At 51.2% G+C, this 22,302-nt stretch overlaps 2 protein-coding genes across 12 annotated transcripts in view; both read right to left on the reverse strand.

The window, feature by feature from the left end:
- Positions 1 to 5,290: 5,290 nt before the first annotated feature.
- On the reverse strand, positions 5,291 to 13,053 carry Ccdc97 (coiled-coil domain containing 97). Of its 2 annotated transcripts, none has more exons than XM_087652882.1 (5): positions 12,855 to 12,969; positions 9,752 to 10,204; positions 8,779 to 9,048; positions 8,392 to 8,521; positions 5,291 to 7,190 (listed from the first exon to the last, which is right to left on the reverse strand). In XM_087652882.1, the coding sequence occupies exons 1-5, from the start codon at positions 12,898 to 12,900 to the stop codon at positions 7,070 to 7,072; spliced, it is 1,020 nt and encodes a 339-aa protein (XP_087509008.1). In that variant the 5' UTR covers positions 12,901 to 12,969; the 3' UTR covers positions 5,291 to 7,069.
- Positions 13,054 to 14,466: 1,413 nt separating this feature from the next.
- Hnrnpul1 (heterogeneous nuclear ribonucleoprotein U-like 1) overlaps positions 14,467 to 22,302 on the reverse strand; it is a 35,396-nt gene continuing 27,560 nt past the window's right edge. For 5 of the 10 annotated variants that reach the window (XM_087568966.1, XM_087568945.1, XM_087568956.1 and 2 more), the window contains exons 11-15: positions 20,071 to 20,239; positions 19,221 to 19,511; positions 17,661 to 17,950; positions 16,106 to 16,297; positions 14,490 to 15,661 (exon numbers count right to left, since the gene is read on the reverse strand). In XM_087568966.1, coding sequence (XP_087425092.1) covers positions 15,545 to 15,661; positions 16,106 to 16,297; positions 17,661 to 17,950; positions 19,221 to 19,511; positions 20,071 to 20,239 — 1,059 coding nt within the window. In that variant the 3' untranslated portion in view covers positions 14,490 to 15,544. 10 annotated transcript variants of the gene reach the window in all.

Here is a 22,302-nt window from a genome sequence, read left to right on the forward strand (position 1 = left end):
GTCAGATGCGTGGCTGTCCTTGATCACAGCTTTCTTCCCACAGCCTAACTGAGCAGGGCTTGGCAAATGTTGGCCCAGAGCCCACTGCGGCGTACAGCCTGTGTCTGTAACTAAGTTCTGCTGGCTCATAGCCACACTTGCTCCCTCCTTCACATACTGTCTGTAACTGCGTGCTGTTTCTGCAGCGTAGTATGCAGGGCCAGCGACATCACTTGGTCCTTTGGAAAATGCCCGCTAAGATGGGTGTGGTCTGCACAAGCTACCTGTAATTTGAACAGGAGGCAGAGGCAGGAGGATCACCACAAGTCCAAAGCAAACCTGATCTACTACATAGCCCCCAGCCAACCAGAGCTAAATATATGGAGAACCTGAGTCAGTCTTTCCCACACTCCAAAAGCTTGCTAAGCCTTTTGGGGGATCATGTGCTCTTTATGGGAGGAAGTTCTTACACACTGCACATAGATGCTGGTTATTTCTTAAATCCACAGAACTTAGGTGAGTGACAGAGCTGGACTTGAACCCAGTGTCTGCACATGTACCTAAGATTGCTTTCTTGATCATATCAAGAGTATGGGACTCCAAAGGAGCTTTGGGGGGGGGGGGCACATAACCTTACCAGATGAGCTAAAAAAGCTGAATTCGGGCCTCCATGTCTGATAAATCACTGAGAGTAAAGAGGGTGTGGGTGGTTGAGGCTGTGTGTGTGTGTGTGTGTGTGTGTGTGTATGCATGTGCCCATGCATGTGTATGTACAAGAGGATGTGTGGGAGTGTATATGCGTGTGTCCTCAGAAAAATAAGTCACCCAGGCAAGAAATACCCGCTCCCTAAGCCAACGGGTCCTGCGTTTCATTTCTTTCCATCTGTTGGGGCGAGCCTGTAAATTCTCTCTTACTTCCTCTTTCTCCAGCCTGTTTCCTCCTTTCGCCTGTGTTTCACTTCCCCTACCCTCTGCCTTTCTGAGGCCTTCACTTGCTTTTCACTCAGGGAGAGTCATGGAGGGAGGGAGGCAGGGTGACAGAGGGCAGAGTTCCTTTGGTTTGAGGCTGACAGTACTGGGACTGGATGAGTGGGTCCTAGGTCTCCCAACCACTTCCCATCCGGGCCTGAGAGCCTCTGAGGAGCAGGCTGGGGTTGGGGGCAGGATAAGATCACTCTGCAAGGACGTTTGTCATTGCCACTAGCTCAGGCCACCGAGGCCTGGCAGACACAAATGCATGCGTGCGCTTGCACACACACAGGCATGCACACATGCATGTGCACATGCACACAGGTTCACATGTGTGCACACACGCACACGTAAGCAAGCAAGAGCACAGTCTGGTTTGTAGTCACTCAGGGATTGCTGCACAGCCCCACTGCCCCAGCAGAAGCCAAAATATGGACGGTGTCCCACAACCACATTCACCTCTCAGGACTAGTGACATGTGGATTCTGACACCTGGCAGTGGTCACAGACCATCAACAGGCCAGCCCTGGGGCCTCACAGGACATGACATAAGTAGAAAGTTTGATAGAAAGGCCATCACACAAATACATATTATAGGGCCATGGTTGTACCACATGCCAGACCGATTCACAATGTCAAACACACCAGACACATCGCAGCATCAGAGCCCAGTTGGGAAACAGACTACTCCCCCCAGCAGTTACACAAACATCCTCCACAGGGTCATGGTCATTGCGTGACCCGCTGCAAACCCACTCATACCACACACACTGAAGGTTTCACACACGTCACAGTCCCAGCCAGACTACCAGTAGGCCACAGCTACTGTCTGACACTCTTCACACACACCCACTTGCCTGGGGAGTCCCAAGTGGCCCCACAGACCCAGACACAGTCACACCCAGGATCCCAGACTAGCAGCTCCCACGCACCCAGACACACCCCCAGGATTTCGGAGCCCGTACACCAGGCCTTCACCCCAAGGCTGCGGACATGACAACTCCTGGCTGTGCCCCATGTCCTGCCCACTGGTGACATGGCCCGCCCACCTGCCTATTGCTCCTAGGCAGGCCTGGCTGCTGGCGGCCGGGGGAGGGTAAATTGCAGGCTCAGCACCTCTGCACTGTCCTGCTGCCCTGGCACTTGGGCTCCATGGGTGGCCTGACCCAGCACAGGACACATCCCTCCTACCCACCAGCATCTACCTCAGGCAGGACAGACAGGACACAGGGTTAGGCAGCTGGGACATGAGGGAACTTGTGGGAGGGAGCCTGGGTTCCGGCTGGAGCCCCAGCTTCCCGTCCAGCTTCCAGGGCAGGAAGCAGCCAAGAAGGCCTGCATAGGCCTTCCTGCCCCATCCTGGACCTGCTGGGTGAGCAAGGGTGGGGTGGGGTGGGGTGGGAGAGACAGGAACAAGATTTCCCTTGAAGTCTCATCCCAAGGCATACACAGTACCAATGTGTTTTGTTTCAAACACATTGATCTTACAGGTGTTCAGAGGGCCCCCCCCCAACCCACTTCCACTTTCTCTGGTGCCTGAGGGCTTTTGGCCTGCCTGGCATTGTCAGTTTGGGGTGTGTGTTCTCAGCTCTGTGTTTGTGGCTAGCGAGCGCCACATTTCTGCTGAGTGTCTAAGGCTTCACATTTCGGCTGGGTAAGCCGGAGGAGTTCTTTCTGTGGGTTCCCCGCTGGCCCTGTTTGCTGGTGAGAAAGTATGTTATACCAGTGGGTTGCGTAGCTGGGATGAATTATGAGTCTGATTTTTTTCCCTCCCCCTTTAAAATCTTCACAGGTTCCTGGGTGTAAATTTTTGCAGTTAGTGTCAGTTCTACCTGAAACTGGGGTGTTTTAAACACGTTTGCAGGTCTGCAAGGATTTTTTTTTTTTTTTCAGAGCTGGGGACCGAACCCAGGACCTTTCGCTTGCTAGGCAAGCGCTCTACCACTGAGCTAAATCCCCAACACCCCCCCTTTTTTTTTTCTTTTAAAGGTGTTGTGTTTCGTTTCTTACCTGAGCTGTTTGGATGCACATCTATGGTAGTTACCAGGGCTTGTGTGCCTTGTGGGTGGGTGACTTGTGAGCTGTGATTGTGTGTGTGTGTGTGTGTGTGTGTGTGTGTGTGTGTGTGTGTGTGTGTGTGTATGTGTTTAAATATTTAGTTTAGTATTTTTAATGGTGTATGTGAGTGCTGGTTCCAGTGGAGATCAAGGTGGGCAGAGTTCCCTAGAGCTGAAGTGACAGGTGATAGAGCGCTCATCTCACATGGACTCTACTGACCAAACTCAGGTCCTCTGGAAGAGCGGTGACCCCTCCTAACTGCTGAGACATCTTTCCTGCTGGCTGAAGTTAGAACCAGGGCCTCAAAAATGCTAGAGAAGGGTTGGGGATTTAGCTCAGTGGTAGAGCGCTTGCCTAGCAAGCGCAAGGCCCTGGATTCGGTCCCCAGCTCCGGGAAAAAAAAGAACCAAAAAAAAAAAAAAATGCTAGAGAATAGTCACTTTTAACAGTCAGTTCTTTAGCCACAAGGTCACATATACCCCAGGCTGGCTTTGAACTTGAACTCTTAATTATCCTATTTCTCTCTCTAGAGCAATGGTTCTCAATCTGTAGGTCAAGACCCATTTTTTGGGGGGTGGGGGTTGTCCAATGAGCCTTTCACAGGGGTTACCTAAGTCCACCGGAAAACACAATTTATGTTATAATTCGTAACAGTAGAAAACTTACAGTTACAAAGTAGCAATGAAAAGAATTTTATGGTTGGGGGGCTCACCACAACATGAGGAACTGTATTAAAGAGTCAATACATTAGGAGGTTGAGAACCACTGCTCTCTAGTGCCAGGGTTACAGGCTTTATGCAACAGTTGAGGATGAAGCCCCCAGGCAAGCACTATAATAACTTAGCAACCTCAGCCTAAGGGCTACATTCGGTGATTAGTATGTTTTGTTCAGAGTCTGACACATATTTGACACTTTGTATCTATGGTGTCTCCACACTTGATGTCTGTGCGAGAGGCCTCCGGGGCTCAGAGGCCTCCATGTTCCTTTTAGACTGCTTTCAGCTAGGGTGGGGAACTGCGAGCAGGTGGAGCCAGCATTAGTAGCATTGGTATGCCCACCTGTGGCTGAAGACTTCAGCTTGGGAGTTGTTGGGTCCTGTGTGGGTCGCCTCTGACCAGGTTTGGAGGTGTCTGCATTAAGATGGGGGGAACGGACCCTTCACTGTGTGCTTGTTTTCAGAGGGAAGTTCCTATTATGTGAAGCCATTGGCTGTTGTATGACCAGTGCTGGTTGGCCTTTGTGCTGAGTGGAGCCTGTCTGCGGTGTTCCTTTGCTGGCGGGTGCCACGCTGGCTCAGGGCTGGCTGTGGCAGCGGGTAGGGCAGGGCAGGGGCTGTGGTGGGCACTGGCCTTACGCCCAGCTTTGGTATAAATATCCCAGGGCTGTTTACTCTGCCCCAGCCCTGGGGGCGGCAGCAGCCCAGCAGGTCCTGGAAGGGGGAGGGGGGGAGGGTGACCAGGCCACAGCACAGACATTTCCTTCTGCTCAGACAGGTCGGCAGCCTTGTTCTCCTCTCATGGGTGGGGACAAGGTGGTGACCCCTTTCTTGTTTTAGGCTCTTAGGGGCCACCAGTAGTGCCCTGACCTAGATTTCCCAGGGTCTGAGAGACAGACAAGGAAGGGGATGGACCAGGAGACAGCAGGGAGAGGGACAGGAAAAAATGAGGGTACAGGCCGGAGGGTGTGTGTGTGTGTGTGTGTGTGCTGGGATGGGGGTGGGGGCAGGCTACTGACAACGGAGGCAAGAGCTCAGAACCTGGTGAACGACAAGGGAGAGAGAAGTCTGGGGATTGAGGGAGAGGATGGAGTCACGGGATATAGACAGGATAGGTGGGGAAATGACAGTGTGGGGAAGGCAGGGACCTCCCTGGAAAGGAACTGAGGCTGGGGGGAGCAGGTGGCCAGAGAGGTGGGGGTAGGCATGGGTTCAGGGCAGCAGCCAGCAGAGACCTGTCCAGGGCAGGACAAATAAGAGACATGGAGGTGGGGGCCGGATGCCCACAGAGGGGCTCTCCCTCCCTGACTCAGCCTCTCCACCCACCCCATCCCCAGAACCCAGATCAGAGGCAGCGGCGCCAGCCACCATGGGGGCTGCTCAAGTGGGGTGTGCTTTTGCCGGCTCTGCTCCCTCTGTCTCCACCTTTCTTCCTGTCTCCTCATCTAATCCCTGTCCTCGCGGCTGGCCCCACCTCTGTCTGAGCCATTTGACTAACCCCAGATCCTGACTCAATGGCTGTGCAGCTCAGCTTTTAGAAAGTTACATAAGAGATTGATGGATGGCAGTTTCTATCTTAAATAAGTTTAATGGTCGGACAGAACACTGGTTAACTGTGAAAATACTTAAGCCAATGGACTTCCCAAAAGAGCGCTCCTGGCTCCCGTCCAGTGTGGTGGGATCCCAGTTGTGGACTCACAGCGTCCTCTGGGGAGGTAAGGGTAGGGGTGTAACACCACAACACCGGCACCTTCTACAGTCCCCCACAATGTGAGGAGTCTGTCTCTGCATCCTCACCGCTGTCCAGTGAGGTCGCAAGTGCTGTGTACAGCGTGTTCTAGTCCTGGCTGTGCCCGGGAGGCCAGGTGGTCCCAAGAGGCATATGGCTACTTCTGGGCCCTTTCCACCCTTTGTGACAAGTGGCAGTTGACAGCCTTGTTTCCAGGCCTGTCAAGAGGTGTCACTCAGGCCTGGCCCAGGCTGGGCTGTTGAGGATCTTTCAACAGTTCAAGAGAACACCCTCTACCCCCTGGGTGAGTTTTGTTAACACGGAGGGCAGAGCCAAGGCCCAGGGGCAGGAGCTTGGCTTTACAGTTCTGAGGGTCCTTCAGGTACAGAGAGAGCCTATGTTTGGGCCCTCAGGTCCAGACACGCTGCTCCGGTCCCCATAGGAGCAGGTTGCTTCCGTCTGCTGGGGACGCAGGGCCCGGGCGTGGGGCATGGGAAGGTAGGACGTCTGGGTTCCCACAGGCCACGGCTGAGTCACAAGCAGCCATCTGGCTTTCATTAGCCCAGGGCAGCAGGGGGCTCTGTGGGGCGGGCCCTGTGGCCGGCTGGGGGCAGGGACACTGGGGCAGGCTGTATGTCTGTGTGTGATGACTCAAGAGCCATGATAACAGCCTGTGCGTATTTGGGGAGTGTAAACAGGAGAGGGAGAGGGAGAGGAAGTGAGGAAAAGGAAAATTGTGGCTGGGAAGGGGGGCTGTAGGGAAGAGAGTCCCCTCTTCATGTTCCTCCTACACCCGAGCTGGCCCTGTGGTACCCAGCTCTGCTTTGCCAGCACTCCTAGTTAGCACAGCAGCAGAGGCTGGTGCCAACTGGGTTCCCCTAACCTCCATCCACAGAGAGGGCTTCTGCTGCCCTTGATGGCCAGGTCTGGGGGAGGGGACCCAGAGAACCAGCCATAAAGGCTGAGACAGAGGGGCTGACATCAAGGCCTGGAGATAACGTGGAAATGAACGAGGAGGCAGCAGCGGCATGGAGTTTGAGGTGGGAGCCTGGGGGTAGCAAAGAGGTGCCCGTCGTAGGTCACTGGCAGAGAGCGGTGGAGAGACTGAGGGCTGTGCTGGGCATCAGATGGAACTTGATGGCTGGCATTCATGTGACAGCTGCAGTCACCAATGATTGCCAGGGCCCTGATGTGTACACAGCACTCATGACACAAAGATGGGCAGAAGGTTAGAGACCTGGGAATCGGGAGGTGGGGCAGTGGCATGAAGGGAGAAAGAGGGTAAGAAAAGGACATGTAGACCAAACACGGGGATTCACCCACACACAGCATGTGGGAAACTGAGTTTCAGGCCAGCCTTGGCTACAAAGCAACTAACAGGCAAGTTGGTTCTACACAGCAGGATCCTGGATCAGAGAAAAGACGATGGGGCCAGGGCAAGAGGGGCAGTGATGTTCCCAGAGAAAAGAGCAGGAACCCCTTAACAGAAGTGGGGAGATTATCTGAGGTGGGCCAAGTCCGGGGGCCTGTCTTGATGGCCTCTGAGTCACTAAGCCAGCTTGTAACCAGCTGCCTGGAGGGGTGAGCATGGTGTCACTGGCTGGAAGGGTGGGCACCGTCAGTCCCCATCTAGCTCTGGGCTGGACACATCCTCAGGTTCCTCTTCATCAAAGTATCGATCCTCCTCATCACGCGCCACGATGTCCAGGTTATCAAAGTCAGGGTTGTCATCCACCGTGCTGCGGGAAAGAGAGCTGTCAGGCATCACAGAGGCCAGGAGCAGAGGACTGACCTCCTGGGCATGCTTAGGCCTTTTGGAATCCTAAAGAGGTGTTTCCCCAGTCAGCCTACATAAACAACGCCAGCTTCTGTGACAGATGGGGAAGCTGTGAGAAGCCTCCAATTCTTATGTGGCGTTAGTCCCGGTTCCACGTAGTGACCGAGTCGCCGAGGCTCCACTCCTCTGGGATGAGCCTCAGTTCTCCCTCAGCACTGGAGTCCCTCTGTGCCTCCGGGTGCCTGCACCTGTCCTTGCCCCCCCCTCTTTGCAGAGCTGCTCAGAAAACACCTCACTGTGGCTCTGACCATGGCTCTGCTCCCCTGCATGGGAGCAATGGGAGTTGGGCAGTTCCCTGCTGCAGAAGACTTCCTTCAGGAAGATGTCCTTGGCTACATGTATCCCTTGCTTTAACCCTAGGGTCTGGACATAGTGGCAGTACAAAAGCATACATCGATTGTGGGACACATTTGCCTATCTGCTGCCTCCTGAAGGACAGATTTGGGTCCCTTCTTCTGGTGTCCTCAGGGTTACCTAGTGGAGTGGGGTGGGCTCATACGTGCCACAGCCAACTCTGCACAGCCTTGGAGGCCCCAGCTAGCAGTAAATGAACCCACTGACAGGTATCAGATCTGTGGGATTCCAGCATGGCCCCCAGGGCAGTGATAATCAGGACCCCTTCTACTGAAGTTATTTGTGGACATAGGTCCCATGTCATTGGACCTGGGTGTGCACAGGCAGGGTCCTGAGCTGCCAGACTAGCTAAAAAGACAGATATTTGTCATTTATCTTTTTTTTCCCCTTGAGACAGGGTCTCATCATGTCTCCCTGACTGGAACTCAGAGACCTGACCACCTCTATCTCCCAAGTGCTGGGATGAGGCGTGTCCCGTTGGGCTTCATTTAATGCTTTGTCAACGGTGTGCTAAATGTTGGCTCAGTTTATCCCTTGGCTTATAGATGAAGGGGCTAAGGCTCTGAGGGGGACAGGGTTAGGCCAAGACCCCAGCCACCTCCCCTCACTGATCTGAAACTTCCAGAGTGACTGACAGCAGGACCTCCGGTGGGGAACTATTCTCAGGCACTCCAGCACTGCTAAGGAGGCCCTTGAGGAAAGGCAGGGCCCGCTTGGGCCCTGGGTGCTGGGCTGGGAATGGGAGGCACCTGTAGTCAAAGCCCCCATCTTTGCCATCCAGGAAGCGCTGGTGCATGCGGCTGGTGAACTCCTCTCGAAGGATCAGCCTCTCTTCCGAGTCAGGCACCCAGGCTTCCAGGTCTTTATCCGACCTCTGGTCTGTGGAGACACCCAGGTGAGAGGCCTGAAGGAATCTGACAGGATAGCACCCTATGTCCAGCCCATGCTGCTGAGACAGCCCAGTCCCCGCCCTCCTGGCACACACACTGGACACGACGGTGATGCTGTGCTCTGGAGACTGTTTCACAGTGTTCAGGTTCAGGAGGAGATGGCAGGGAGGGGGGCGAGGGCAGACATCACTGGGGACACAACATGGGGGAATAGGCCTGGCAGGGTGCCCTGCTGCTGGCCCTCACCTTCCTCATCACTGTCCTCTTCCTCCTCAAAACAGGCCTCCTCCTCCTCTTGCTGCTGGAGCAGCTTTTGCTGCAGCTCCCGCTCCTGGTAGGACTGAAACAGCAGGTCGGAGAGTGGATAGGCAGGTGTGCCGGGGGAGCCAGACCTGGGGGCCTGCGGGGCTGGTGTGCGGGCACTGAGCTCTTCCTGCGTGAGGTATTGTCCTATGTACTGCTCGTACAGCAGCGGGGCCCGAAACCGCATCTGCTCGTCGCTAAAGTACTCGCCTCCTGTGCATAAGAGGCGAGGTAGATGTGTGTGAGCACGCGTGTCTAGGCATGCATGTGCTTACCCTGCTTGTAAGACATTCGTGTGCAATTCAGGTGCGTGATAAAACCACGTGCAGGTGCCTGAGGGTCTGTGGAGCACTGAGTACAGCCTGGGCTGAGCATGTCACACACCCTGACCTGCACCACTCTGTAGACCAGGCTAGCATCAAACTCAGAGATCCTCCTGCCTCTGCCTCCCAAGGGCTGAGGTGTAAACCACCACGCCTGGCTCTTCCTGGTGTTGTGTTCAGGGTGGCCTTGAGGGACATGCACTCCCCTTGTGTCCCGTGATGCTTTGTGTGCAGTGCGAAGATGGGGACACTGTGCTGTAGGTGGCAGCTGGTTATCTCGATGCTGCGTGTGCCGTCGTCCTTCAGCGGACAGTGACCGTCTACAGTGCCACTTCTGCCAGGGTTGAAAGGCTGAGGCGGGGGAATTTTGGTTCAAGGATGGCCTGGGCACTCGACAGTGAGACTGTGTCACAGATGCCATCTGTCATCTGCTGAGCTCTGATCCTGTCCGCTTACCTTTCTCTCCCTTACTTCACAAGGGTCTGTGTCTCTGTATCTCAGAACCTATCTCCATGGATTTCTCCGGGCTCCTACTCTGCTTTAGTCCACCTCTCCTCCCCACTTCTGTCCCTTACCCACCGTGCCCCCCACACCTTGGATGAGCTCACGCAGGGCAGCGTAACGCCGGTTACGAAGGCGGGTACGCAGAGTTCGAGGCCGGGCAGTGCCTTGCCGGGCCACCTCGGCACAGTAGAAATCAGCACGGTGATCTCCACGCAGGTGGCCGAAGCAGGCCAGGTGCTCTTCCCGGAGGCCTGTGCGGAAGCGCTCTAGGAACACCAGTGGCTTCTTGTGATACAGCTGGCCCAGGATGGCCACCTTCTCAGGCTCCGTCAGGTCAGGCTCACCCTGCTGCTGGCTGCACACGGGCAGGTGGCTGGCAGCGATGGCGTGCAACATGGCACTTACAGCCGGACTCTCTGCCTGAGAGCTGTCACCGCTGGTGACGTCTGGTGTACTCTCTGCTGTCTCCTTCTCTTGAGGTCCCGGTGGAATGGAAGTCTGGCTCAGCTCCCCCCAGTGCACACATCTGGCCTCCACACAGTCTGTGAGTCAAGAGGAGTCTTTAGTTAAAGGCATCAGGGGCAGGGGGCTTAGGCAGGAGGAGGCTGGGAACTGACACCCACAGTGTACATTTACTGAGCACCTATTGCAGTCTTGGTAATGTTCTAGGCCCTAGACAGATGCTGTACAGTCAATGACCTAATTAATTAACCAAAACATGTAATATGTCAGGTGCTTCCTTGGCTATGCAGGAAAACAGTCAGACAAGCCTGGCACAGTGGTGCACACCTTTAGCTTCAGCACAGGGGAAGCAGAGGCAAGTGGATCTCTATGAGTTCAAGGCCAGCCAGGACCACGCAGTGATATTGAATCTCAAAAACGAAATCTCATAAAACAAAACAAAGTCCAAAACACCAATGACAGTAATAACGATGATGATAATACTGATAAAGAAAGTGTCCAGTGAAAAGCCAAAAAAGACAGACAGAAGAGGCAAATGTTGGGATGGCTCAGTTTTAAACTACAGGGTATCAAGACTTGCCAGGAAAGTGACATCTTGTAGCCAGAGAGACAGCTCAGTGGTTAAGAGCACTGGCTGCTCTTCCAGAGTCCAGGTTCAATTCCCAGCAACCACATGGCGGCTCACAAATTTTAGCACTCGGGAGGCAGAGGCAGGAGCATCTCTGTGAGTTTGAGGCCAGCCTGGTCTGCAAATCAAGTCCAGGACTGTCAGGACTATACAGAGAAACCCTATTTGTGAATGAAACAACAAGAAACCAGACACCCAGTTCCTGGTAATCTGGAATAGCAATCATAAGAAATAACACAAGGGCTACAAAAGAGCAGCCTAAAAAACAAGGGAGCAGAGCAAACTGTTTGTCTCATAAGGCAAACAAACGTGCCAGGGTGGAGGGCTGGCCAGCATTGACCCCTGGGAGCAATAGAGTAAGAAAACAGTCTGGATGCTAAGCAGGGAGGGTCGTATATACATAGACCTCAGCACTCAGGAGGCTGTGGTAGAATCATTCATGAGTTTTAGACCAGGCTGGATTACATAGTGAGTTCTAGGCCAGCCTGGGCTACAGGGTGAAACCCCCACCTCAAATAAGCATACAATCAAACAAACGAATGAATGAATAACGATGAAAACATAACAAAACCTAATAAAGTAGATGGAATAGCCAGGTGTGGATGGCACTGGGGAGCCTACCTGACTGGAACAAGATCAGGGTAGAGAGAGACCAGGCTGCAGTGGGTGATGGGTAAGAAAATCATGAGCAGTGTGTATGATTCTCTGGAGAAGTCAGATGTTTGGAAAGCATCGAAAGGGTCAGGGGGCATTTGTTTTTTTTCTTTGATAAATGTTTTTGGGAGTGCTAGGAGTATAGGCCTCCACCACAAACAGCTTATGTGGTACTGGGGATTGAACCCAGGGCTTCAGGTATGCTATGCAAGCATTTCACCAATACGGTACATCCTTAATCCCTGGTTTTGAACCTTCCAGGCTTCTGGTTATAGGCCCATCTCACCATGTCCTGCCCCATTTTCTTTACTGTCTGGAGGTATGGCTTCGAGGTAGGGAGTGTAACTGGCATTCATAAGGCTTGAGCCCTAGCAGCAGAGAGTCTAAAAGGTATATACAATTTTGTTATGGAAAAGGTTAATATATGTATTTTGCGGCAGGGCCTCACAGTACAGTCTCACATTGTGGTCTGGAACTATGTAGTCCAGGCTGTCTTCAAACTTAAGGCTAACCTCTGCCTCAGTTTCCCAAGTGCTGGGATTACAGATGTAAGTCACCACAACTGGAGATGACTAAAGATTGAAACACATAGCAGAACACACAGACACCTGTCTCTACATCCCTACACCTGCTGTTCAGCACACAGACACCTGTCTCTACATCCCTACACCTGCTGTTCTGCTTCAGTAACTCCCAGCTCTGAGTTGTCAAACAGCTTCGACTCTACCTCATCTGCACATCAGACTACTGTGAAACATTAAAGACTGGTGTGGTGGCACAGGGCTGTAAACTCAGTACCTTGGGGGCTGAGATAGGAGGAAGGCAATTTGGAGGCCAACAATGACTATAATAAAAGACTGACCGAAAAACCAAAACCAAACCACAACCACCGCCACCATCACACCAACAAAACAAAACAAACAAAAGAAAACAAAACCCACCAAAACCCAAACAAACCACCAGGCAATACTTGTAGGAAGTTAGTAAAAAAGTAAAAGGCACTGAAGGTGCAAGGGAGAAAGGACCTAAGGAAGCAGAATAGACTTTGTGAGTAAGAAGAGTTAGAATGCAATGAGAGCGGCTGGTGTGATAGAAGTGAGCTTGCATGTGACAAGAGGAGACCTAGCTTGGAATACAGAGAAACTCAGGATGGCACAGTAGAGATGTAACTTGAGAAAGGTTGGTCGGAGACTGGGAGAATTTGCAGGAGAGTTATTTGCTTGAGGCGTTAGCATGGTAAAAAATGGGTTAGCCTAGGACAGGGAAAGGAGTTCGTGTCAAAGAAAATGAAGAGAAACGTCAACCTGCCACAAGGCCGAATAATCAGACCCCTCAAAAGTGCTGGTAAGCTGCGGTCAGACTTCATAGAGTCCTCGGCGACTGCCGGAACCATTTTTTGATCACACCACAAGCACACCCTCGTTGCCTGAGTCTGGCCAGTGTCTCACCATCCGGCTTCCTCTCCGCCACTGCCGCAGCTGCCACGGCCTCCATAACAAGATTCTCCGACCCAGTAACCGCCGCAGCGGGCTCCGGAAGTTAGGCTGGACCCTAGGTACCCGTAAGTACTTCCGGTCACACAAGCGTCTTTAAGCGGAACAGAGACACCTAAGTTCCGGGTCAAAGGTGGGCCTTCTTTATGCGCATGCGTAACCCCGCCCCTAAAGCCAGACACACGCGCACACACACAAAAAGGCGCTACTTCAGCAGGTTGGATCTTCATCAAACTGAAAGACAGCGGGGACCATGTCTCATTTGGTCGCTGCTCTAACTCCAGGTCCTTGTGTGGTTAATATTTGGAATGGTTGTATTGGCGCTATCACGAAGACTCTCGAGTCCTTTTTAATTTAAAAATGTTTGTGGTCAGAGGACAATTTACAGGAGCGTGGATAAAATTCAGTCAAGATTGGCAGCAAGCATCTTTATTGTCTAGAACCATCTCACCCACCTTTGAGCTCTTTGTGGATTTGACGTCCTTCTATCATCACAACCAGCCTGCAGGGCTGGGGTGAGATGAAGTCAGAGAGAGAACTTTTGTGTTTACAAACAAGATGGAGACCTGCAGATCTGAGGGATGAGCTGTGGGAATTCACTGTGGAAAGGGGAGGGACCTGAAAGGGACGGGCATGAGTGAGTTAAGTATTTCAGGCAGTTCAGCTGGCAAAGGTAGTTCTGGGTGTTTACTGTAGTCAGGGTATATAGCACCCAGGAGTCCGAGTTAGGGAGATCAATGAGGGTTTGACCAAGTCTGGTCTTTAACAAGACCAGCCAGGGTTACATAGCAAGCCTTGTCTAGACTATGTGAGACCACTTGTCGGTGTCAGACATACGGCTCCGTAACCCTTTGAGATGGTTGGAAAATACAGGGTTTGGGGTAGGGAACCAAGGAAAGGAACTGGAGATCACAATGAGGAAGGTGGTGCATTAATCTAGAAACAGGCTTGGAAGAGTTAGAACTTGGTAAGCATTGAGATTTGGTGAATGGCAGGAGGAAAGCTCAGCTGCATCACCAGGAATGGCCAGCAGAGGGCGCTGCCGCCCAACACACGCAGGCCAAGAGCAGGACTTCCCAGGCCAGCAACAGTGAGGATCCCTCTGCCTTCTAGTGTAAACTGAAGCTAAGGAAGGAGAGTGTCTATAGAGTCCTACCCCATAGCTCACCTTCCTCTTCTTTAGAAAGCCCTCTTCCTATTACTGCAGGACCTCTCTAAACACTGGGAGCAGTAACTGGCTACACATTTGTATTCCCTGGAGGAGGTACTCCAAGAACAGGGGCCAAGGTCTTGTTTGCAGTGCTCAGAGTCCCTAGCAGGATAATGGGGAACAGAGTGGGCAGCCAGCACTTGCAGCATCCAGGCTAGACCTTAGGAGTGTGGTTGGGCAATACAACCTGGGATGGGCCTTGAACCAGCACGGTCTCTTTCTCTTTCTTACAAGATGCACAAGGAGCATCTGGGTTATATCAAGTACAGAACCACTCTGTTTAAATGAATGAGTGAGGAATTTCATTTTCCCTTTGAAGGCCTCCCATCCCAATTAAAGGCCAACTGCAGTAACACTTCAGTAACAGGTTTCAACCCTGCTTCCTTCCTGATAAGAGGTGCCATGTCATTTATTGAAAGAAAACAAAACAGGGTAAAACATCTCTTAATAAGTGCAGTTTGCTAAAGTCCGGTTAGAACATTCAGGTAAAGGGGAAATGAGACTAATCAAAAGGACCACTGTAAAACTCTGGAGGTCTGGCACATGGAGGAGCAATGGAGGTGGTGATGGAGGAGGAACTTTAGGGTCTACAAGGAAGCTGGCCCCGCCCCCACCTTCCCTTCACCCTCTCCCCCGCTTAAGCCCACCAGAAACTACCAAGACTCCTGGAGTAAAAGGTTTCAAGTTCAATAGTCACACTCTCTCCAAGTACAAAAAGCAGTTACAATCCAACTGAACAGACGCTTGTGTGCAGAGTTACAGGAAACTGAGGCATCATATAAAAAGGTAGGTTAAAGGTGATTTTGTTGTTTGTTTCGAGGGTGTGGCTCTTCCTCGGTTACCTGAACTCAGCAAAGAAATGGTTATTTGATGAAGTATCAACGGCTGACCCACAGTAAAAACAGACAAATTCTAAAAATTAAAAAAAAAAGCATAATTACCAAAAAAAAAGTCACTGCTTCCTCCCTCTGCATTTTGCTTCTTAAACTTTTTTTTTTTTTAAGGTTTTTGAAAATTTTTTTAAATCCCGAAAAGTAGACAGTAAAACAGCTCCTGGAAGAATTTACAACCAACTGCATGAGAGTCTGGGAAGCCAAGGGGCTAAAAAGCAGAGTAGGGAGGGGCAGACAGGCATCCTCCCCAGTCACTGTGGGCTCACTGGGTAACCAAGGGAGGGATTCTTTAGTTAAAAAGGCAGGGAGAGGAGGAGGTGGAGGGGACAAAGATAAAAGAAAAGGTCACTGTTGCCTGTTTGAATCCAGAGAGGAAAATGCCTGGCTGTATGAAGGGAGAAGCCCCTCTGGAAGAAGTGGGCTAGAGAGAGGCAGCCCCGGGATAACTCTGTCCCCAGCACCACAGGACTCAGAGGGGAAAGGGGCCAAGGCAGGTGCTAGTGGAAGCAGCCAGCATGAGCCTCTGGAGGCTCCAGCACCTGCTACTGTGTGCTTGTGCCCCCCTGCGTGCTGCCCGAGTAGCCTCCGTAGTCGTAGTTCCCGTAGTAAGGTGGCCACTGGCTCTGGTTCTGATAGTACTGGCTCCACTGCTGGGCATACTGGGGAGAGAGCAAGAACACCAGGTCATTTCTTCACACTCCCGACCACGCCTTCTCTCCTGTGGTTCACCCTCAACACATGGGTCCTCTGACAGAAAGCAAAGTGCTTTGGGTGTCTTGATGTCACATGAATGGGAAAGCAGGAAATGCAGTCCTGGCCTTGTGGCTTATAGGCTGTCCTTTTCAGGTGTGGTAACTTCAGCACCAACTTGGAATAGAACCTGGCACCCCTTAGCCACGCTGGAGGCCTAGCTCAGCTAGGTAGGTCTGCTGCACTGGGGGCCAGGGCTACACAGTGGTTATTCATCAGCCAGTAAAAACCAGTTTACCAAAAGCTTGAGACAAGCAGCTGCCTATGTCTTAGGAATAGGCAAGAACCCAAATCTGAATACACGCCCAAGAATGTTCCCAGAAGTTTTACTGGAAGGCCTATCTTGTACTTACCTGCTGATACTGGTTATAGCTGGGCTGAGGGTAGGTCTGGGCAGTGGGGGGTGGTGGTGGGGTATAGGGGGCAGGATTGTAGGGGCCATAGCTCCCATAGTTGTAGGCAGGTGGCGGTGGAGGTGGAGGTGGTGGGGCTGTGTAGCCCTGGGTGTATCCTCCTTGGTTGTAGGGCGGCTGGCTGTAACTCGGCTGAGTAGAGAAAGACAGAGACAGACATGAGACAGACAGCACACACTGGCATGGACACAGCTGGCCCCAGGCTTGGGCTCTGAAACCCGAGGGCAGCAGCGCACATGGCATTTCGAAGACCTGGTTCACAGTCTACAAAACAACCTCAGCTCCGTCACGCTCTTGGTGTGCCGTGGAAGTTTAATAAGTCTGTGTGCACAAAGTGCTGGGCACCGAGGAAATGGCTGTGGCCACTTTGAGAGATGCTGAGAAAAGCAGTGGTGACAAATTGTCAAGAGTTTCTCATGCACAGGGTGGGTCAGTAACCCATTCCATCTCATCAGCCAGGCTGACATCTCCACTAGCTCTATTTGACAGGGATGGGAACTGAGGCCAGGGCTGGGGAGGTAGCTCAGCAGTTAAGAGTCCTGACTGCTCTTGCAAAGGATCCAGGTTGATAGCACCCACACAGTGACTCACAACTGTCTATAACTCTAGTTTCAAGGAACCCAATATCCTCTTTTGACCTCTGCAGGCAAAGCACACAGATTGGGGCACATACAAAACCCATATAAACAAACACACATAAAGTAAATTTAAAAAATAATGAACCCTTAAAAAAAAGTCTAAGCAAGGTTGTTGGGCTAAGGCCACACTATTAGAATGACTAACCCAGGTCTGCCCAGTCCCAGAGGCTTCATTAAGCTACAGTACCTATTACCTCACAGCAACTTCACAAGTGATTTCTAGTAATGTTTCTGTCCTTTATGTGGAAACAAGGACCAGAGGGGTCAAGCTGACAGCCCCAGGTACAAAGTCGGGTTCTGTTGGGGTTAGGCTCTGAACTTAAGTCTTGCCAAACTCCTAGTCTAGGAAATGTGCTGGCTAAGTGGCACCTAGGAGCACTCATCTGTCTCCTGGCAGCTGTTCCCAGCTGCTCCCTGACATGTAAAAGGTACTGAGATGGTTGTGAAAGAAAAGAGATGGCCTCAGTTTACCAGAGCCCAAGCACTGGCCTCCTAAGAAATGGAACAGGGTCTGGAGCCACTGAGGGACAAGGTCCTTATCTACTTTTGGACCTCAGCCTCCCATAATGGGCAAAAGGTGACTCCACTGAGTGCTTTCTTATAGACCCAAGCGACAGAGCTAAAAGACATGGCCTTGCTGATGGGGTCAATGCTTGCAGATGCCTCCAGCTTTGGGGGAGAAGGGGAAAATCTAGCCATGTCTAGTTTTAACACAGCTGAACAGCTAGCTGCAAGGGAAAAAAGGACAGGCTGCAGGAAGAGTGCAGACCAGTGGCCACATACTGTGGTGATAGCTCAGACCTGGCCCCTCTCCTGTGCACAAGTGCATATGTGTGTAAGCACACACATGGCCTCACCTGTGGAGGGCTGTAGCTGCTCACTGTAGGGGTGCTGGTATTGGCGCTGGAGCCAGGGATGTTGCTGTTTTTGTTGTAGCTGCTGGCTCCCGGAGGGTTCCGAGCAGGGCTATAGCTAGGTGGTGGCGGTGGTTGCTGAGGTGGTGGCTGTGGTGGTGGTGGCTGTTGTGGTGGTGGCTGTTGCTGAGGAGCCCGGTTATAGCTGCCTCGGTTGTTGGAGTTGTTGTTATCCCGGTTGTTGTTACCCCAGCGGTTCTGGTTGTAGCCACCACCTCCGCTGCGGTTGAAACCTACATTGGAAAATCCATATGTATAAGAAAACTCAGCATTGCTGGCTAATGCCCAAGGTTGAGCTCAATAATGCAAGCAAATGCAGGTACTTCATTTGTGCTTCCCCCAAGCCCTTGGCACACTTCCTTGTCCCTGCCCTGACACAACACCTAGAGTCATTATTTGCAGACAGGTCTGTGTTTTCCAGTGGACTATGAGTAGGCAAAGCACAGGTGACTTAGATGTGTCCAGCTCTCTGTAACCGTCCCACAAATTAGAAAGGTATTCAGGAACAATGCTAAGCTAGTCAGCTACAGTCCAACAGGTTAGGCCGAGTGGCCTCTCCTGAGCCTTTGTACAACTGTTTCTTGAATCTGTACCCTCCTCACACCAAAAGCAGGATCCACAGGGACCCTTCCTGAGTTGCTTGTCAACATGAAGGTTAATTTGGTGTCATGAGGTCACAACATCCTTGGTCACTGAAGAAGGGTCTAGGACATGTCTGATACATAGTTTTAAAGGTTTGTTTGAAAGACATTATTTGGTGTGTGTTAAGAAGGGATTGGATAGCCGAGAGCAAGAGTTACAGGCAGCTGTAAGCAGCTCAGTGTGGTTGCTGAGAACCAAACTTAAACTCTGGAGGAGCAAAGAGTGCTTTTAACTGCACCTTTGTTAATTTATGATCGATCACACGATTACTTCAGACACCATACCACTCATTAAGAATCTGGATTTTAGGGGGTTGGGGATTTAGCTCAGTGGTAGAGCGCTTGCCTAGCAAGCGCAAGGCCCTGGGTTCGGTCCCCAGCTCCGAAAAAAAGAACCAAGAAAAAAAAGAATCTGGATTTTAGGGGGCTTGAGAGATGGCTCAGTGGTTAAGAGCACTGACTGCTCTTCCAGAGGTCCTGAGTTCAATTCCCAGCAACCACACAGTGGCTCACAGCCATCTGTAATGGGATCCGATGCCCTCTTTTAGTGTGTCTGAAGACAGCAACAGTGGACTCATATAAATGAATTAAAAAAAAAAAAAAAAAAAAAGAATCTGGATTCTAAAAACAGTCCTAATATTTGCCCTTGTGAGATCTACAGATAGATCCCAAGGTTCCTCAAAGGAGCATATGGTCAGATAGGGAAAGGCCAACAAAGAGTGCTAGCTATCCTATGCAAATAGGGGGTTGGAGACCAGGCAGTGGGAAGGCCCCTGAGGCTGCAGAATAGTAACTCCCACCAACTAGTGCCCACAGCTGGGCCTTAGAAAATGCATGGCTGGAGAAGGTAAAGGTCTCACACCTCCTCGGTAGTTGCCTCCTCCGCCACCACTGCCACCACCACCTCCGCGGTTCTGGAAGCCTCCTCGGTTGCCTCCAGGAGGGCCTCGGTTGTCATAACGCTGGAAACTGCCGCCACCCCCACGGCCTCGGAAGCCACCACCTCTGTTGTCAAAGCGCTTTTCAGGGGGTGGGCCGGCCTTCCGGCCTTCCTCGTTATACTGCCTCACCAGCTTGTCTGCTTCCTCTCGCTGGAGCTCAATGAACAGAACCTCATCCAGGAAGTCTCCAACATCAGGCAAAGTAAAGTTAGCTACGAGGAAGTAAACAATGAGAGCAGGTCAACACCACCTCTGATGCCTGGTTCGCTTCACCTCAAAATATTGGTTCATCAGACAGAGTAGGAAGGTTGAAGGAATGAGGTAGTGATCAAGACAGAGGTTAAGATGGGACACCAACTGCTTGGTGTAAACACTGGCATGGGCTAATAGAGACTCTTCCCCAAAGAGGAATTTGGGTCCTTCCAGTCTCACCTCAAGGTGCTTCAGAGGCAAGTGAAGCCACACCCCCTTTCTTCCCACTATGGAGTAAACTAAGGCTTGCCCAAGTGCTGGGTACCGGAGGCAGGAGATGGTATAGGTCTTTCAGCTTGGGCTCTACACATACTTTTTCTCATGACACCTATCCCCATCCAGCCTGAAAGTCCTTCCCCAGACTGGAAGCCTGTTCCCTCATATGTGGGTAATGGGAGACACAAAATAGAAACAAAGAACAGAACACAAAGGAATCACAAGGAGATGAGAGGGGCCAGAGTGAAGAGATCTTTGTCTTGAGGGTACTGTTGAGATGGCCCCTAACCACTCAGTTCCTACCTTTCATTTCTAAGACTGCATGATCCGGGACATCTTTTCCTTCTTCGTCAGTTCGCTTTATGGTGCGGTCTTTTAGGTCCTCATCAGTGGGACAGATCACAATAGCTTTCCTCTGGAAGCCTTCAAATGGTCTCATTTTCCGCCTCTGGGCTGACCCATAAACATTTGTCTAAGGTAGGCGAGAGATGGGACATTCAGAGCTGCCTCTCTTGCAGGGCATTGTGCAGGGAACAAACAGAAAGGTAAAATAGCAATCCTCCCAGAGAGACTCATAGCTTCTGTACTTTCTAAACTTATGTCCATCTCGGCAAATGAAGACACTTAGGAAACACAAAGAGGTTGGCTCCCAATCACTGGGCTTCCCTTGTTAATCCTACTTGTTACTGGCACTGTAGTTTACAAATCCTTTCCCTGTTCTTAACGGATTATGTTTGCAGTAAAATATGCACTGCACAAGAATAAAGCTTAAGGAGGCCCCCGCCCCCAGCCACCTAGCATCAGTCATACTAATAAGAGCAGAATTCCACTACACACAGTCTTCTAAACTCATACTCTCCTGCTTCAGCCCCAGTGCCAAGATTACAGCTCTAAACTTTTTTATTTTAAATTTTTTTGAGACATGTAGCCTTGGCTGTCTTGTAACTATGTAGATCAGGCCAGCCTTGAACTCACAGACAACCACCTGCCTTTGCCTCCTCAGTTGCTAGGATTAAAGATGTGTTCCACCATGCTCTGCTTCTTCTTCATGTGTTTCTTCTTCTAAACAGTCAATCGATGGAAAGAACATACCCCCGTAGTCCTGACAACTATGCGAACTGCTTCTACTAATATGTTAAATCTTCTCCCCTGGTCCTCGAAAACACTGCTCTTGCCCACAAGTCTACTGAGGGAGACTGACAAGGTGGCAGTCTGTGCTTTTCCAAAGTGCAGTTGGCTACTGCTTTGCTTTTCTTCTTTGTGGCAGCAGCAGGCAGCTGCCTTCTGGGCAGGTGCTGGCAGAATACATGTAATAACCGAGGGCAGCAAGAACATCCATGACCAATACCCCCATGTGCCAATCAAGTCCTTTGCCAGGCTGGGTAGGATGAGATGGGAGGATGAACACAAAGTAAGACAAAGTCTGAGTGGTAGCTCTGGGGCAGGAAATGCCTTGAAAAGAGGTGTAACTTGGCAGACCAAGCAAGGTTCTATGTCAGAGCTCCAGCCTGTTACTCGTAAAATCAACTCAATGTGGATTTCCTGCATTTCAAGCCCTGTAAGGGCAAACAGTATTAAAGCTGCATGGCCACTACCGTGAGGAATGACTAAGTTTAAGTGAACTAAAGCTCTAGGCTCAGGCCCACTTCCGGCACTAAACATGCAGGAGCCACTATCAATAATGGTTGTCACTGGTTGGGTTGCTGGGGATATTTATTCCATGGTGTTGACTTGAAGCAGCCCAGACCAAAGTGAAAGGTTAAGCTACAGAGATCTTCCAAATCAAAGACAAGAGAGGCACTGCAGAAAGAGCCAAGAGCACAGGCTTTGGGGAAGAAGCTTTGTGATGAAATCTCAGTTGTGTTATTTAGAATCTGGCAGTTTGTAGTCAAGTCCTCTAATTAGTCTGAGCCTCAAGTTGCATTTGAGAGATGAGGATCACATCACCCTCCCTTCGTCTCTGGTAAGGATTTGCAGATGGGAGATTTTGTGCCATGCGGTGAGGAAAGTAGCCAGCACACAGGGTGGATCTCAACATATGGTGAGCAGGCCCAACAGTGTTCTAAGAGAGGCTTCCCAATGCAAACACCAGGATAGACTCAGCCCAAGGAAGATATGACACAAGGGGTCTTTTCCAGAATGGCAGGGGCTGAGGTGCCATTAGTCTGGTGGGAGAGCCAAGCTGTGGGCAGAGCTGTTCTGGTCCTAAACTAACTACCAGGCTCAGCCCACATTGTCAGATTAAATACTTCCCTACTCTCAGAATTTCCTGTAGGAAGCACAGCAGAAGGGTGAACGGCATACACCTACATACTGTGTATGGCCTTGTCTAACAAAGGGTTTTTTTTTTTAAAGATTTATTTTATTCATATGAGTACACTGTAGCTATCTTCAGACACACCAGAAGAGGGCGTCGAATCCCATTACAGATGGTTGTGAACCACCATGTGGTTGCTGGGAATTGAAATCAGGGCCTCAGGAAGAGCAGTCAGTGCTCTTAACCGCTGAGCCATCTCTCCAGCCCGTAACAAAGGG

The sequence above is a fragment of the Rattus norvegicus genome, chromosome 1 (genome assembly GCF_021556685.1).
Source record: "Rattus norvegicus strain SHRSP/BbbUtx chromosome 1, alternate assembly SHRSP_T2T, whole genome shotgun sequence".
NCBI classification, from domain to species: domain Eukaryota; kingdom Metazoa; phylum Chordata; class Mammalia; order Rodentia; family Muridae; genus Rattus; species Rattus norvegicus.